We start from the raw sequence: 15,138 nt of genomic DNA, 5'->3' as shown, positions 1-15,138 counted from the left end.
GGAATGCCTCGACTTTCCAATTTAACCATGTGTTATTTTTATATTTCTGGCACTCTGCACATCATGCAGAGTAATCCTGTTTCCCATGGATTACTGAAATACCACACTGTCAACAGCCTTTCAGTTACTAATAGGTTCCAGATTTAACACGCTGTACGGTTAAATAAAACCTGCTGCATTTTGACAGTGGATATGTAATTAATGTAAACACCAGCTTTCTTATTTTGAATAGCTTAAATATATGGCTTTTGTTACGAAACACGAGTAATTTTAGATCCTCAGTAACTTTGTGAGATCACTTTTGACTGTATATTTTTAGAAACTGGAGCAGTGTTTGACTTCTTGTCTCGTGCTGTTGATGATAATAGCTTGCCAAGTACCTTGGGACATTAGACTTCTGTGAAGAGAGATTAAGTTTTCATTACTTTATGAATTTAAATGTTAAAAATGAAAGGGGGAATTTTATTCCGTTTGAAAGGTTTTAAAATATGTTTTTCTTTTGGCAATAGGTAATAAAAGAAAAAACAGGACAGTTTCTTTGAAGTAATAGTTGAAAGGAAATAATGCCTCCCAATTTAAGGTGCTGATTCTAAGTCAGAGTAACTTACAAGCATAAACAATATTTATATCAAAAGGCTTGGACAGTAATTTAAATGCAGGGAAACAATTTTTATTTTTGACCAATTTTTCTTAAAGGACGCTGATGAAGATTAGATGTCCAGAACACGACGGAAGGAGCCGACAGTAGCGACAATGGCTCCCCAGTCAGAGTATCTCCTGTATTCACCGGGTCTCATGAAGTACTGCCGCCCTCTGTAGTTGGGATGCTCATAGAAGATCCAGTAACCGTCCATCACATGGCAGGAGTGGATGTCACGGTAACGGAAACAATCGTAGACAGATGGACAGTCTTCCATGAATTCCATCATTTGTCCTCCAAAATTAGGCCTCTCGTGAATCTTTATTTTATATGAAGCCCCACTTGCCTGTGAGATGAAGCATTTTATTGCTTAACTAGATAAATCAAATACAAATTCATCCATGCTGGAATGTATTATTCTTGAATCAGGCATACTAAATCAATATAAATGATACATAGATGATTACCAAAAGAAACTTGCATCAATGAACTTAGAGGACATTGGGGCATATTAAATGGATAACGAAACTGACCCTGCTGTAACTTTTAAATTGCATTCGGAGGAGAATGAATTCATTTATTTATTTTGGTATCCATTTCTTCTTTTGCATTCCTTGAAGCAATGACTCTCAGTGGGTTTTGGCTGTAGATCCAATGAGCATCTTTCAATATCTGGACTAAGCAGTGAGATATTTGTTTGGGAGCGCAATGACTTCACTAGATTAGTGGGACCATGAAAATTGAGCTCCGTGTAGCAATCCTACATTCACACAGATATTCTGATAGCCCAAAAAATTATGAGAAGGAGGAATCCCAGCCAACATTTTCTTTGTAACTTTGTGACCCAATGCCCAGGTTCTCTCCAACTGAGATCAGCTGATTCAGCAATGAGTGGGGATTTATGCAGATTAGGTAAAACCTGCGGGTGCACAATGGTTCACACTACTACCTTACAGCACCAGGGACCTAGGTCAGATTCCATCCTCAGGCCACTGTTTGTGTGGAGTTTGCACGTTTCCCCTGTGTCTGCATGGTTTTCGTCCAGGTGCTCCGGTTTCCTTCCACAGTCCAAAGATGTGCAGGTTAGGTGGATTGGCCAAGGGAAATTGCCCATAATGTCCAGGGATGTGCAGGCTGGGTGGGTTAGCCATGGTAAATCAGGGTTACAGGGATAGGGTAGAGGGTGGGTCTGTGTGGGATGTTTTTCAGAGGGTCAGTGTGGATTCGATGGGCCAAATGGCCTGCTTTCACACTGTAGGGATTCTGTGATTCATGACAGCACAGAAACTATCCATCTTTTTTGACATAGATATTCAATTAGTTCCATTACCTTGCTTTTTCCTCACAGCACTGCAGTCTCTTATTTATTTTTAAGCATTCAAGCAAACGATTTGGACTTGAGTATCAAAATAGTGAATTGTAAAATTTGTAGATGGCACCAAAACAGGGGAGTGAAGTATACACAGGGCAGGATTACGACAAATTAAGGTAATAAGCTTATGGAACAGACATGCAAATGGCAAATTAATTTAGATTCTTTTAAAGCCAAAATTACATCAAACAGCCCTTGACGCGACACCATAACGAAAATGCAAACTAATGATTAACACAAACTTATTAAACAGGGAATAGAAACGTACTAAATCAAAATGACATTTTCTGGGGTGATAATGTACTCCAGGCCCTGAAATGCCCACCGGTCTCTATCCCACTCTCGTCGCTATTCCCAGCTATTGCCTCTGGCCTTGGTGGTTCCGCAGTAGAATTCTCGCCTGCCACGCAGGAGGCCCGGCTTCAATTCCTGGCCAATGCATGGGGTGGCATGTTAGCTCAGTGGTTAGCACCGCTGCCTCACAGCACCAGGGTCCTGGGTTCGATTCCACCCTTGGGCAACTATCTGTGTGGAGTGTGCACATTCTCCTTGTGTCTGCGTGGGTTTCCTGCGGGTGATCTGGTTTCCTCCCAAAAGTCCAAAAATGTGCAGGGTAGGTGGATTGGCCATGCTAAACTGCCCATAGTGTTCAGGGATGAGTGGATTAGAGGGATGGGTCTGTGTGAGATGCTATGAGGGTTGGTGTGGACTTGTTGGGCTGAAGGGCCTGTTCTCACACTGTAGGGATTCTATTATTCTATGAACTTCTATAACAGTGGACACCGCATGCTCCCTCTAAAAGGACAACTGTGCTCACATGTAACTGTTAAAATCGAGGGCAGAGAGTGAGGTACAATGACTCCTCCCCCTGCCTGGACCTCTAATGGCTACTTTGGCCAGGCCCAGGAGCAGACCCATGACGAGGCCCTCTGACCTCTTCTCCCCTCCCTGCCTGGGGTGTCCACAGTTCAGGAGGCATGGGGCTGAAGTGCAACCAGAAATTGAGAAGCAGCACCTTCCAAAAACTAAAAGGTGGCTGCTAATGGAAACATTCAATGCGAAATGTACATGAGTGTTGAGTTGGTCATTTTGTAGAGAGAATAAGAAAGCCCCTTACTCCTTGTGAAATGTTTGTTTATCTGTGGCAAAGGAAAAGAAGGATTTGGAAGTACAGATGCACAAATTAGTAAAGGTAGCAACAAAGGTTACTAAGGCCATTTAAGAAAAATGTAGACAAAGTATTGGGCATGTTCCTCATAGGAAAGAATTGAAAAGCAAAGAAGTTATGTTAAATTAGTGATGAATCTCGATTAGACCATACTACTATGATCATTTATGTCTCCACTTTATGAAAAAAAGAGCCACTGGTGATTGCAAAAAAAAAACAAAGTTGATACTAGAATTCAGCTGTAATGTCGATCAGAACATATGAGAAGGCTGTGGTTTTAGAAAGACAAACACTAATAATGGTCTTAAATGATTTGCTCAGCTGATAAAGAGATGTTTCCTTCTAAGAGAGAGATAACAAAAAGAGATTATAAATATAAGAGATAGTTCAACTGAGAATGCAAGTGGAACTGCTTTACTTTGAAAGTAGTTAAAACATAGAATTCATTACCAGAAGGAACAGTTGAGCCAAAAGGATGGACACAAAGAAGAGGAAGTTAGATAAACATGAGAGAAAATGAATAGGAGGACATAGAGTTGAATGAAGGAGGACATGGAGACAAGGGTCATAACAAAGCATTATCGTTAACACAAATGACTTGGACTGAATAACCTGCTTTTGTATTGTATATATTTTGTCATACTTTGCACTACTACATTTATCTAATGCCCACAAAGTTGAATATACTTTCTCCATCTTTTTAGGTAATGCTTCCAGACTGCAAGAACTCTTGCATAAAAATACTTCTCTACATATCCTTTCTGGAATATTTGTCAATTATTTTAAACATATGTCCTCTATTACTGGCTAATACATCTGTGCAAACAATGTTTTCTCTTTTAATGATCAAAAACCATCATAATTTTGAATTCCACAATTAAATCACCCCCCAAACATTTCAGTTTTAAGGAGAACCTTTGCTCTTCTCTCCAAAAATCTGGAACTAGCCCTTCTTGGTATATTCTGGAAAATCTGCTCTGCACCTTTTTCAAAGCTTTAGTATCCTTCCCTGAATGATAGTGCATGGTATCAGGATTAATTCTCCAAGCTGAGGCTTAATAAGTGATTTATGAAGAAAAAAAACATGATGGAATTGAACGAGAGTTCTCTGATAAGTCTTGCTGAGTTTGTTTTTTGATTGGAGCTTCTGATAGAGGACTTAAATGACAGTAAAGAATTTGGACTCTGATTGCCCTGTTCCTTTGTTCATTGACATGTGCCAAACATCAGGGTGAGAATGAATGGGGTTTCTCATTCTACACTTTTTATAATCAAGCCTACCAGTAAGGAACAAGAGTAGAACATTTATCCCTTCGGGCTTGCTCCACCATTCAGTAAGATCATGGCCCAAGTGATTTTAACCTCAACTATACATTCCTGCATATCCCCGATAATCTTTCATCCCATTGGTATTCAGGAATCTTAAAAATAATTAAAGTTTCACATCTACTGCTGTTTCAGGAAGGGAATTCCAAAGACTCACAACCTTCATATGAAGCTAATTTCTGAATCTGTAGATTGTTAAGGTGCAAACATGGCTTTTAGTAGAGTGACGCGCTCTTCCTGTCAGATATGGGAGATTAGGGAGAGTTTCCATGTTACTGCCGATTAAGTCTGCAGGAAATGTGTTTGGTTGTGAATCCTATTAGATCGCATGGATCATTTGGAGTGGCATTTAGAGGCCATGAGGAATTTACAGGAGCTAGGGAATGTGATGGATGGTAGTTGCAGGAAGAGAGATTAATTGAAGATACAGTCAGCTAGATGGGTGACCTCCAGGAAACGTAGGACAGGGAGACAGATAGTCCAAGAGTCTCCTGTGGCTATCCCCATCTCAAACAAGTATGCTGTTTTGGAAAACATAGGGGGTGATGGATGCTCAGGGAATATGGCACTGACAGCCAGGTTTGTGGTACCGATACTGGCTCTAATGTAAGGAGGGGTACACTAGGTTCCAAGTGGTCAATTGTGATAGGAAACTCTCTAGTCAGAGGCACAGACAGATGTTTCTGTGGCCAACAGCGAGACATGAATGGTGTGTTGCCTCCCTGGAGCCAGGGTCAAGGATATATCGGAGAGGGTGCAGAATATTCTCAAAGGAGAGAGGGACCAACAGGAGGTTGTTGTACACATTGGAACTAACGACATAGGAAGTGACAAGGATGAGATTCTGAGAAGAAAATGTAGGAAGTTAGGTGGAAATTTAAAAAGTAGGCCCTCGAGGGTAGTTATATTTGGATTACTCCTGGTGCTATGAGCTTGTGAGGGTAGGAATAGGAGGATTGAGCAGATTAATGTGTGGCTGAGGAGCTGGCGCAGGGGAGAAGGATTCACATTTTTGGACCATTGGAATCTTTTCTGGGATAGAAGTGAACTGTATAAGAAGGACGGATTGCACCTGAATTGGGAGGGGGCTAATATACTGGCCGGGAGATTTACTAGAGATTTTTGGGAGGATTTAAACTAGGAAAGGGGTGATGGGACTCAGGGAAATAATGAGGAAAGAAATCAGTCTGAGACTGGTACAGTTGCGAAAAGGACTAAGTCAAACAGTCAGGACAGGCAGAAACAAAGCTAAGTATGAGGTAGGACTGATAAATTAAATCACATTTATTCCGATGCAAGAAGCCTAACAGGTTAGGCAGCTGAACTTAGGGCATGGTTGGGAACATGCAACTGGGATATCATAGCAATTACAGAGACGTGACTCGGGGTGGACAGGACTGGCAGCTTAATGTTCCAGGTTATAGATGCTATGGGAAGGCTAGAAAGGGGAGAAAGAGAGGATGGGGAGTGGCATTTTTGATTAGAGATTATATTACGACTGTGCTTGGGGAGGATATTCCTGGGAATACATCCAGGGAAGTTATTTGGGTGGAACTGAGAAATAAGAAAGGGTTGATTGCCTCATTGGGATTGAACTATAGACCCCACAATAGTCAGCAGGAAATTGATAAACAAATTTGTAAGGAGGTCTCAGTTATCTGTAAGAATAATAGGGTGGTTATGGTCGGAGATTTTAATTTTCCAAACATAGACTGGGATTACCATAGTGTGAAAAGCTTGGATGGAGAGTAATTTGTTAAGTGTGTACAAGAAAATTTTCTAATTCGGTACGTGAATGTAACTATTAGAGAAGGTGCAAAACTTGACCTTCTCTTGGGAAATAAGGCAGGGCAGATGACTGAGGTGTCAGTGGGGGAGCACTTTGGGGCCAGTGATCATAATTCTATTAGTTTTAAAATAGTGATGGAAAAGGATAGACCGGATCTAAAAGTTAAAGTTCTAAATTGGAGGAAGGCAAATCTTGACGGCATTAGTCAAGAACTTTCAAAAGTTGTCTGGGGGCAGATGTTTGCAGGTAAAGGGAGGGCTGGGAAATGGGAAACTTTCAAAAATGAGATAACGAGAGTCCAGAGACAGTATGTTCCTGTTAGGGTGAAGGGCAAGGCTGGTAGGTGTAGGGAATATGCTGGATGACGAGAGAAATTGAGGTTTTTGTCAAGACGATAAAGGAAGCATATGTCAGGTACAGACAGCAGAGATCAAGTGAATCCTTAGAAGAATTTAAAGACAGTAGGAGTATATTTAAGAGGGAAATCAGGAGGGCAAAAATGGGACATGAAATAGCTTTGGCAAATAAGTTTAAGCAGAATCCAAAGGAATTCCACAAATACATTAAGGACAAAAGGGTAACGAGGGAGAGAATAAGACCCCTTAAAAGATCAGTAAGGCCACCTATGTGAGGAACTGCAGGAGATGAGGGCAATAATAAATGAGTATTTTGCAACCGTGGAGAAGGATATAGTTAGAGAACGTGGGAAAATAAATAGGGACATCTTGAAAAGTTTCCGTCTCACAGAGGAGGTGGTACTGGACGTCTTAAAAAGCATAAAGGTGGATAAACCCCTGGGTCCTGATGAAGTGCATCCGAGAACTCTGTGGGAATCTAATAAAGAGATTTTGCTGAGATATTTGTATCATTAATAGCCACAGGTGAGGTGCCGGAAGACTGGAGGATGGCTAATATGGTGTCACTATTTATGAAACGTGGTAAGGAAAAGCCAGGAAACTAAACCGGTGGCAGGCAAGTTGTTGGAGGGAATCCTGAGGGACAGGATTTACATGTATTTGGAAAGACAAAGACTGATTAGGGATTGTCAACATGGCTTTGTGCACGGGAAATCATGTCTCACTAACATGATTTAAGTTTTTTGAAAAAATAATGAAGAGGATTGATGAGGGCAGAGCGGTGGATGTGATCTATTTGGACTTCAGTAAGGCATTCGGCAAAGTTCTTCAAGGTTGACTGGTTAGATCACACGGAATACAGGGAGAATTAGCTATTTGGATACAGAAGTGGCTCAAAGGTAGAAGACAGAGGGTGGTGGAGGGTTGCTTTTCAGACTGGAGGCTTGTGACCAGTGGTATGCCACAAGGATCGGTGCTGGGTCCACTTTCGTCATTTATATAAATGATTTATATAAACGTGAACATAGGAGGTATGGTTAATAAGTTTGCAGATGACATCAAAATTGGAGGTATAGTAAATAGTGAAGAATGTTACCTCAGAGTACAACAGGATCTTGATCAGATGGGCCAATGGGCCGAGGATTGGCAGATGGAATTTAATTTATATAAATGTGAGGTGCTGCATTTTGGAAAGGCAAATCAGGGCAGGACTTATACACTTAATGGTAAGGTCCTGGGGAGACCTTGGAGTGCAGGTTCATAATTCCTTGAAAGTGGACTCACAGGTGGATAGGATAGTGAAGAAGGCATTTGGTACGCTTGTCTTTATTGGTCAGTGCATTGAGTATAGGAGTAGGGAGGTCCTGTTGTGGCTGTACAGGACATTGATTATGCCACTTTTGGAGTATTGCATGCAATCCTGGCCTCTTTCCTATAGGAAGGATGTTATGAAACTATAAAGGGTGCAGAAAAGATTTACAAGGATGTTGCCAGGGTTGGAGGGTTTGAGCTATCGGGAGAGGCTGAATAGTCTGGGGCTATTTTCCCTGGAGCGTCAGAGGCTGAGGGATGACTTAATAGAGGTTTGTAAATCACGTGGGGCATGGATCGGGTAAATAGGCAAGGTCTTTTCCCTAAGGTTGTGGAGTCCAAAACTCGAGGGCATAGGTTTAAGGTGATAAGAGAAAAATATAACACGGACATAAGGAACATTTTTTTCATGCAGAGGGTGGTGCGTGTATGGAATGAGCTTCCAGAGAAAGTAGTGGAGGCTGGTACCATTCCAACATTTAAAAGGCATCTAGATGGGGAAATGAATAGGAAGGGTTTAGCAAGATATGGGCCAAATGCTGGCAAATGGGACTAGATTTATTTAGGATATCTGGTTGGCAGGGACGACTTGGACTGAAGGGTCTGTTTCCGTGTTGTATATCTCTATGACTCTATGACTCTAAATGAATAGATAACAGACCTGCTCATTTCTTGTACATTATACAGCTTAAAATTTCACCTTTGTCAATGTGACAAGAAAGTATATGGATAATATTTAAAAGTAACACTTGACCTATAAAGATGCAGCAAATTTCAAATGATAATATTGGATCACTTACATAGCTATAAGTGCGACATGACCTGATGTTGTCATTGAATCCCATCCAGTGCTGGCAGTCAGGGTACTCTCCCTTGGTCAGAACATACTGGTATCCCATGTAATTGGGTCTCTCATACGCCACCCAGCAGCCACTCTCAACACGGATGGAGTTACAGCTGCTGATGTAAGAGTGCAGGTCGGCACAGTCACTGCTGCACTCATAGTGCCGACCCTGGAAGTTCCTGTCCTCGTAAAAGATTACCTATAGTGTTAGAAAGCTGTTAGATAGGCTGGAGCATAACTAATTTTAACAGAACAAAGCATCACAATAATAAGTTACTTTTTACCTTAACCATTTTGATGACACTGCCAGAGCTACTCTTGTGTGCCAGGAGTTGGAGTTCATGGCTTTTTATAGGTCGACCTTTGTTATTTCATTAAGGAATTCCAAGTCAGCAGATTCCTCCATGAAATGGCTTGTAGTCTTTGGAGGCACTCATTTGACTTAATGATGGATCAGGTCTTTGTTCAGTCGATTTACTCTGGCATGTCACAAGTACAATGTATATTTGATTTCAAAATAAAGTATTGGGGACTTTAACTATTAGGAATCATGAAAACCAGCTTGGGTAACAAGACTAAATTGACGATAAAAATAAGATTTTTTAACCAAAATTGGAATAATCTTAACGTGTACATGTTTAGGAAATTATCCCAAGTATTTTGGCACTATTAAATGATGAAAAATTCCTGCAGCAGCAAATTATGTATTTCATCGCATCACATACAGAAACATTTCATTCACCCAAACATTTTATGCTGGTGTATAACCTCCACGTGAGTCTCCTGCTATCTTACTCTATCATTCTTTTTGCTGTCAGTATTTGGATTATGTACTCGATTCATGTGCCTTTAATTATATTTCTTTCTTGTTCACTTTCAGGTTTACCTGGCAAAATCTGTCAAACAATCATACAGGAATTTGATCCTGATCAGCCATGGCGTCTTCCATTGTGTCTAGCTTGCAGTGCAGGAAGATCACTAACTATGTTGTGTTGTCTGCACTGATATTCTTCTGAAGCAGTAGAAATGTCAAACAGCATGCACGATCATCTGTATCTCCCAAAGGACATCCAGAATGTAATTAGAAAGGTGTTGCTTTCGTATAGCTTCACTTGCTTGTAGCCACACCTTACACCGAGGGTGATGAAGATTTACGCCTTTGCAAATTGTGGTAAAATTCCTTCAGTGGTTGGAGTGGGGTAGTGAGATATCTTCAAAACGTTATGTAAACCATTTGTGTCAATGTATGCTCTCAGCTTTCCAAGTGGCTTCATCGCTACCATGCTGCTAATCTTCTATTCGGTGGGAGTTAGAACTTTCTTGATTACTCCCATCTTTTCCAGCTCTTCTTTATTGTCTTTCAGGCTCCAGCTGGCAATTTCCTTGTTTGATAGAGTCATAGGGTCATAGAGTCATACAGCATGAAAACAGACCCTCTGATCTAACTTGTCCGCACCGACTAGACATCCCAATTTGACCTAGTCTCAATTGCAAGCATTTGGCCCATATCCCTCTGAACCCTTCCTATTCATATTCCCATCATATGCCTTTTAAATGTTGTCATTGTACCCACTTCCACCACTTCCTCTGGCAGCTTGCCCCACATAAGCACCGCCATCCATATGAAAAATTTACCCCTCAGGTCCTTTTTAAAACTTCCCCCTCTCACCTTTAACCTATGCCCTCTAGTTTTGGACTACCCACCCTGGGGAAAAGACTTTGACTATTAACGCTATCATGATTTTATAAACCTCTATTTTGCAGTATGGTTGGGATTCTGCTGTTCTAATTCCTTTTGACTGTGATTGAATTTCAGCACTGAAGGTAAGAAAGTGCCTTTTTTTGTCCCATTTCCTTTTTTCTGGCTTGCAATATATGGATGATGATTGGATACTTCTTTGACCCTTCATAGCATGCTAATAGTTGAACCTGGGCTAATACTCTTGGGTAATATAATCCCTTCACTCCCACAAGCTCACTCCATAGAGTTGAGACTGGCTTTTTAGTCATTGTCTTTCAATATTCCTCAAAGGGATAAACACAGAATGTACCTGCAGTTTTGGATATAATAGGGGGTGTCTTGCCATTAAGCAAGGAGTCATCAGGCCCTCATTAACTTTGTAATCACATGAGATAACAGTCCATTCAGTTTTAACTTCCCTCCTTTGAAGGGCTGTTATTTGTAATTCTCTTTGTATAAATGTTGCATTTATATTGCATCCTCAACTTTTTGAGGATGTATTCTCCTTGACAACATCCTAACTCTGTTAACACATTGTTGTACACCATTAGGACATGCTCCATGTTCAACAGCTTAGTGTGTTGCAACACATTTACCTGTTCCAGCTTTAGACTTGCTTCACCTGAGATGAGCAGTACTTGCTTGCCATTGGTGGCCAGAAACTTCAGCTCCCCATTCAAGTTATTGCATTGAGCTCACAGAGTAATCTGTCCTCTTGGCACATGTATGGGGCCATCAATAAACTTACTTCCAAGGGTTTTGTTTTTGAATTGTCATGTTGAGCCACGTTGCACAAGTCAGTGAAGGACATGATGTTGCAATCATGCAATGTCTGTTTGACGATTTTGTTGACCTGATGTGTCCTTCTCCAGTCTTCATTTTTTTAACTACCATAAACCACACCTCACTTATCAACTTGACTGAACTAACTTCTTGCTCAGTGATTGATCAGAACTTTCAGTTGATATCTCTCCAGTGGCTATCTGTACCTGCTTGTTATAATTCCATTCAGCGACACACATGTACAAAATTATTTGGTTTCTTACATTGACAACATTGATTTTCCCATACTGTTTGTGCCTTTTGTGTTTGCACAATGCCTTCTGTAGAATTTACATCTGCCATTTTGCCTGTGATTGTTCTGTGCTGTCTATCTGGAGCATCTGTCGACATAATGCAAGACCTGGTTTTTCTGCCACGGGTATGGTCTGTCTGTTGATTCATAACTTGGGGACTTCTGCAAAAGTCAATTGCTCTCCTGAGTTTGTCTTTTCTCAGTAGGCATGCTTTCATGTTTGAATCTCTTGTTCCAAATACAATCCTGTTTCTACTTAACTCATCTTTTAATTGAGAACATTCACAGGTTTCTGCAAGCTGAGTTAATGATGTTACATATTCCTCATTGTTCATTAGCAGTGAATATGTACTATTCATACTATTGTTCATTTAAAGTTCAAAATGTTCCATCAATGCTTTTAAAATTTCTGCCATGTGTCTCTTTCTGTTTTTCTAGCAGATTTAGCATGGATTATATTTTGAAACTGCCTCTTCCCGACAGTGATAAAATATAACAACTTGGACTTGTACTGGTTTGCTCAACAAATCCATTACCAACGCATAATTCTGCTATTGCTAATGGAAGAATTCCCAGTTCTAATTCATATCCCCAATCAACCAAACAGAAGCTGGTAAGGGAGAAGCTGCAGCCATTTTCTCTTAATTAGTGTTTTCACTGTGATCTTTGCTTTTTTTCTTTTTTTCAGTGGCAGCTCGAAGCTCTGTAGCTGTGCTTTTTATTTCAATTTTGAACAATTGCCAATTTTGATACAGTATTTCAGGCATGCAACATAGCAGAACGTTCAACTTGGCGACTTTACTTAAGTGAAGCTTAAGATGTCTGCCTATACTGCGGGTCTCTTATGGTCCTCACTGACCTGAAACATTAACTCTGATTTCTCTCCCAGATGATATCAGACCTGCTGAGCTCTTTCAGCAATTTCTGTTTTTGTTTCTGATTTCCAGCTTCTGCAGTTCTTTCAGCTTTTACTTGATATATAGATGTTGTTGCATGTTCTTACATGCATTTGAACGCTTGTTGGTAACTTAAATTAACAATAAAATTTGGAGTACTTACAGGTCATGGGACATTCATTCACTGAAGTTGTATTTTTTCATTTAGTGAGATTTAACATGAGAGGGAAAGATTTAAAAGGGACCTAAGGGGGCAACATTTTCACGCAGAGGGTGGATCGAGTATGGAATGAGCTGCCAGAGGAAGTGGTGGTGGAGGGTACAATTACAACATTTAAGAAGCATCTGGATGGGTACATGAATAGGAAGGGTTTAGAGGGATATGGGCCAAACGCTGGCAAATGACCTAGATTTAATTAGGATATCTGGTCGGCATGGACGAGTTGGACCGGAGAGTCTGTTTCCGTGCTGTATGACCCTATGAGACACACAAATTCAGAAAACTGTACACATGCAGTGTTATGTTATATTGAAATCTAGAATAAAGGAAAATTTAAGACATATTTTGATGCTTATTTTAGGAAAAAGATACATTTTGGTGATCTCAGCTACATGAAGATACACTGGAAAAATGGGCGAAAATCTGCTGAACGGATAGAGATCATTCCAAGGAAAACATTTATATCTGGAAAAAAAATCTTACAAAATGTGTGCACCTTTCTTCTATATAAAGTTTGTTTTCTGTTTTAAGAATTAAAACAAAAACATGATTTAAGATTTACTACTTTAAATTGATATATCAAAAATCCAATTGAATTTTGCTACGCCCAAATGTCCTGATGGTATAGTTACAGGATTGGGCCACTAGATGACTCTGTAATGTGAATTTCTAATGTTTCTTCCGGAGTACAGTTGCCACCTGGCATTTTGAAAGACATTTATTTATATATCAACTATTATTGGGCAATAGGCAATTCCTTTGTGTGGTTTTAAAAGCCTTCCTTATTTGCTAATTTAGCAATTTCATTCAGATGTTGAAATATTCTCCTTGAGAATGAATAAGTTCCCCAATTGCCTACATACATCAGCACTTTCGGGCTCAATGTTAACAACACCCAGTAGCGTTAAACGGGAATAAAACTCTAGACAGATGTCAAAAGACTTGCCAACACCTACTTTACACCACCGTACAACTTCAAAATCCATCCCTCCAATTTTGAAATTTAAATCTTCAACCTGTTAAAACAAATGTAAGAAAAAATTATCGGATGACTTTCTGATTATTGAATAATTAGTATAATAGGTGGTATAAAAGAGTGTGATGTAATTTTTCACAAATTAAATATAAGTTATAGAGTCATAGAGCTGTACCGCATGGAAACATTCCCTTCAGTCCAACTTGTCCATGCTGACCAGATATCCTAAATTAATCTAGCCCCATTTGCCAGCATTTGGCCCATATCCTATTAAACCCTTCCTATTCATATACCCATCCAGATGCCTTTTTAATATTGTAATTGTACCAGCCTCCACCACCTCTTCTGGCAGCTCATTCCATACACGCACCACCCTCTGCGCGAAAAAAATTCCCCCCCAGTTCCCTTTTAAATCTTTCCCCTCTCATCGTAAATCTATGCTCTCTAGTTTTGGACTCCCCTAACTTGGGAAAAAAATTTTGGCTACTCACCTTATCCATGCCTCTCATGATTTTCTAAACATCTATAAGGTCACCCCCTCCGTTTCCGACACTTCTGGGAAAATAACCCCAGTTTATTCAGCCTCTCCCCATTGCTCAACCCTCCAACCCTAGCAACATCCTTGTGAATCTTTTCTGAACCTTTCAAGTTTCACAACATCTTTCCTGTAGCAGGAAGGCCAGAATTGAGTGCTGTGTTCCAAAAGTGGATTAACAAATCTTCTGTACAGCCTCAACATGACCTCCCAACTCCTATACTCAATACACTGAAGTTGAAACATCAAAGTTGATTGAAATATCACAAAAAATGCCTTCCCTTTATTTCTTGTGTAAACATGAGTGTGACAGTTATTTGAATATATGAATGATTACAAAAGTTAGTTAAAAGCACAATGATCAAGACTTCCATTGTACAAAGTCTTAAGGTAGGTTTGACACATTCATCAATTCATAAGAGATAGAATAATGAAACCCATCAAGAATGCCGCTGCAAAGGGGACTAAAGTTGGGAATTATACAAATTATACATGAAGTAACAGGAATTTAATCTTTTGACTAGGTCAGTGGAAATGTGTAAGTTGTTTCTCATTCTTTTCATTAAAAAGGCAATTAGCTTGCTTGTTTTGTATCAATCCAAAATGGCTTGGGCTTCTCATTAACTCTAAACTGGGTGGAACTGGTGGATATGGCATCACTTCTCTTGAGCAGTGTTGTAACGTATCAGTCAGGTAAGTGTTACATAGCTCCACCTGTTTACCAGCTGAAACTCATGGTTGGTCTGCCCGAAAAACTTTAAAATAAATTTGAAGTGTTTTAATAATCCTGCCAGTGCTCTGTTAATATTCAATTTTACTGGTGAATCCATTGCTGCCAGCGATTCCAAATATATTCAGAAAGAAAAGAACATGAATTGATAAATAATGT

The 15,138-nt window shown here is 40.0% G+C and overlaps 1 protein-coding gene across 1 annotated transcript; it reads right to left on the bottom strand.

Annotated features, from left to right (window-relative positions):
• Positions 1-648: 648 nt before the first annotated feature.
• Positions 649-14,327, bottom strand: LOC109916168 (gamma-crystallin M2-like). Its single transcript, XM_048598820.1, has 4 exons — positions 14,206-14,327; positions 13,695-13,754; positions 8,763-9,005; positions 649-986 (listed from the first exon to the last, which is right to left on the bottom strand). The coding sequence occupies exons 1-4, from the start codon at positions 14,221-14,223 to the stop codon at positions 711-713; spliced, it is 597 nt and encodes a 198-aa protein (XP_048454777.1). The 5' UTR covers positions 14,224-14,327; the 3' UTR covers positions 649-710.
• Between the last annotated feature and the right edge of the window lie 811 nt (positions 14,328-15,138).

Source organism: Rhincodon typus, chromosome 7 (assembly GCF_021869965.1).
Source record: "Rhincodon typus isolate 14 chromosome 7, sRhiTyp1.1, whole genome shotgun sequence".
Taxonomy (NCBI): domain Eukaryota; kingdom Metazoa; phylum Chordata; class Chondrichthyes; order Orectolobiformes; family Rhincodontidae; genus Rhincodon; species Rhincodon typus.
The sequence above is the reverse complement of the archived record's forward strand: the minus strand, read 5'-3'. Positions and strand labels throughout refer to the sequence as shown.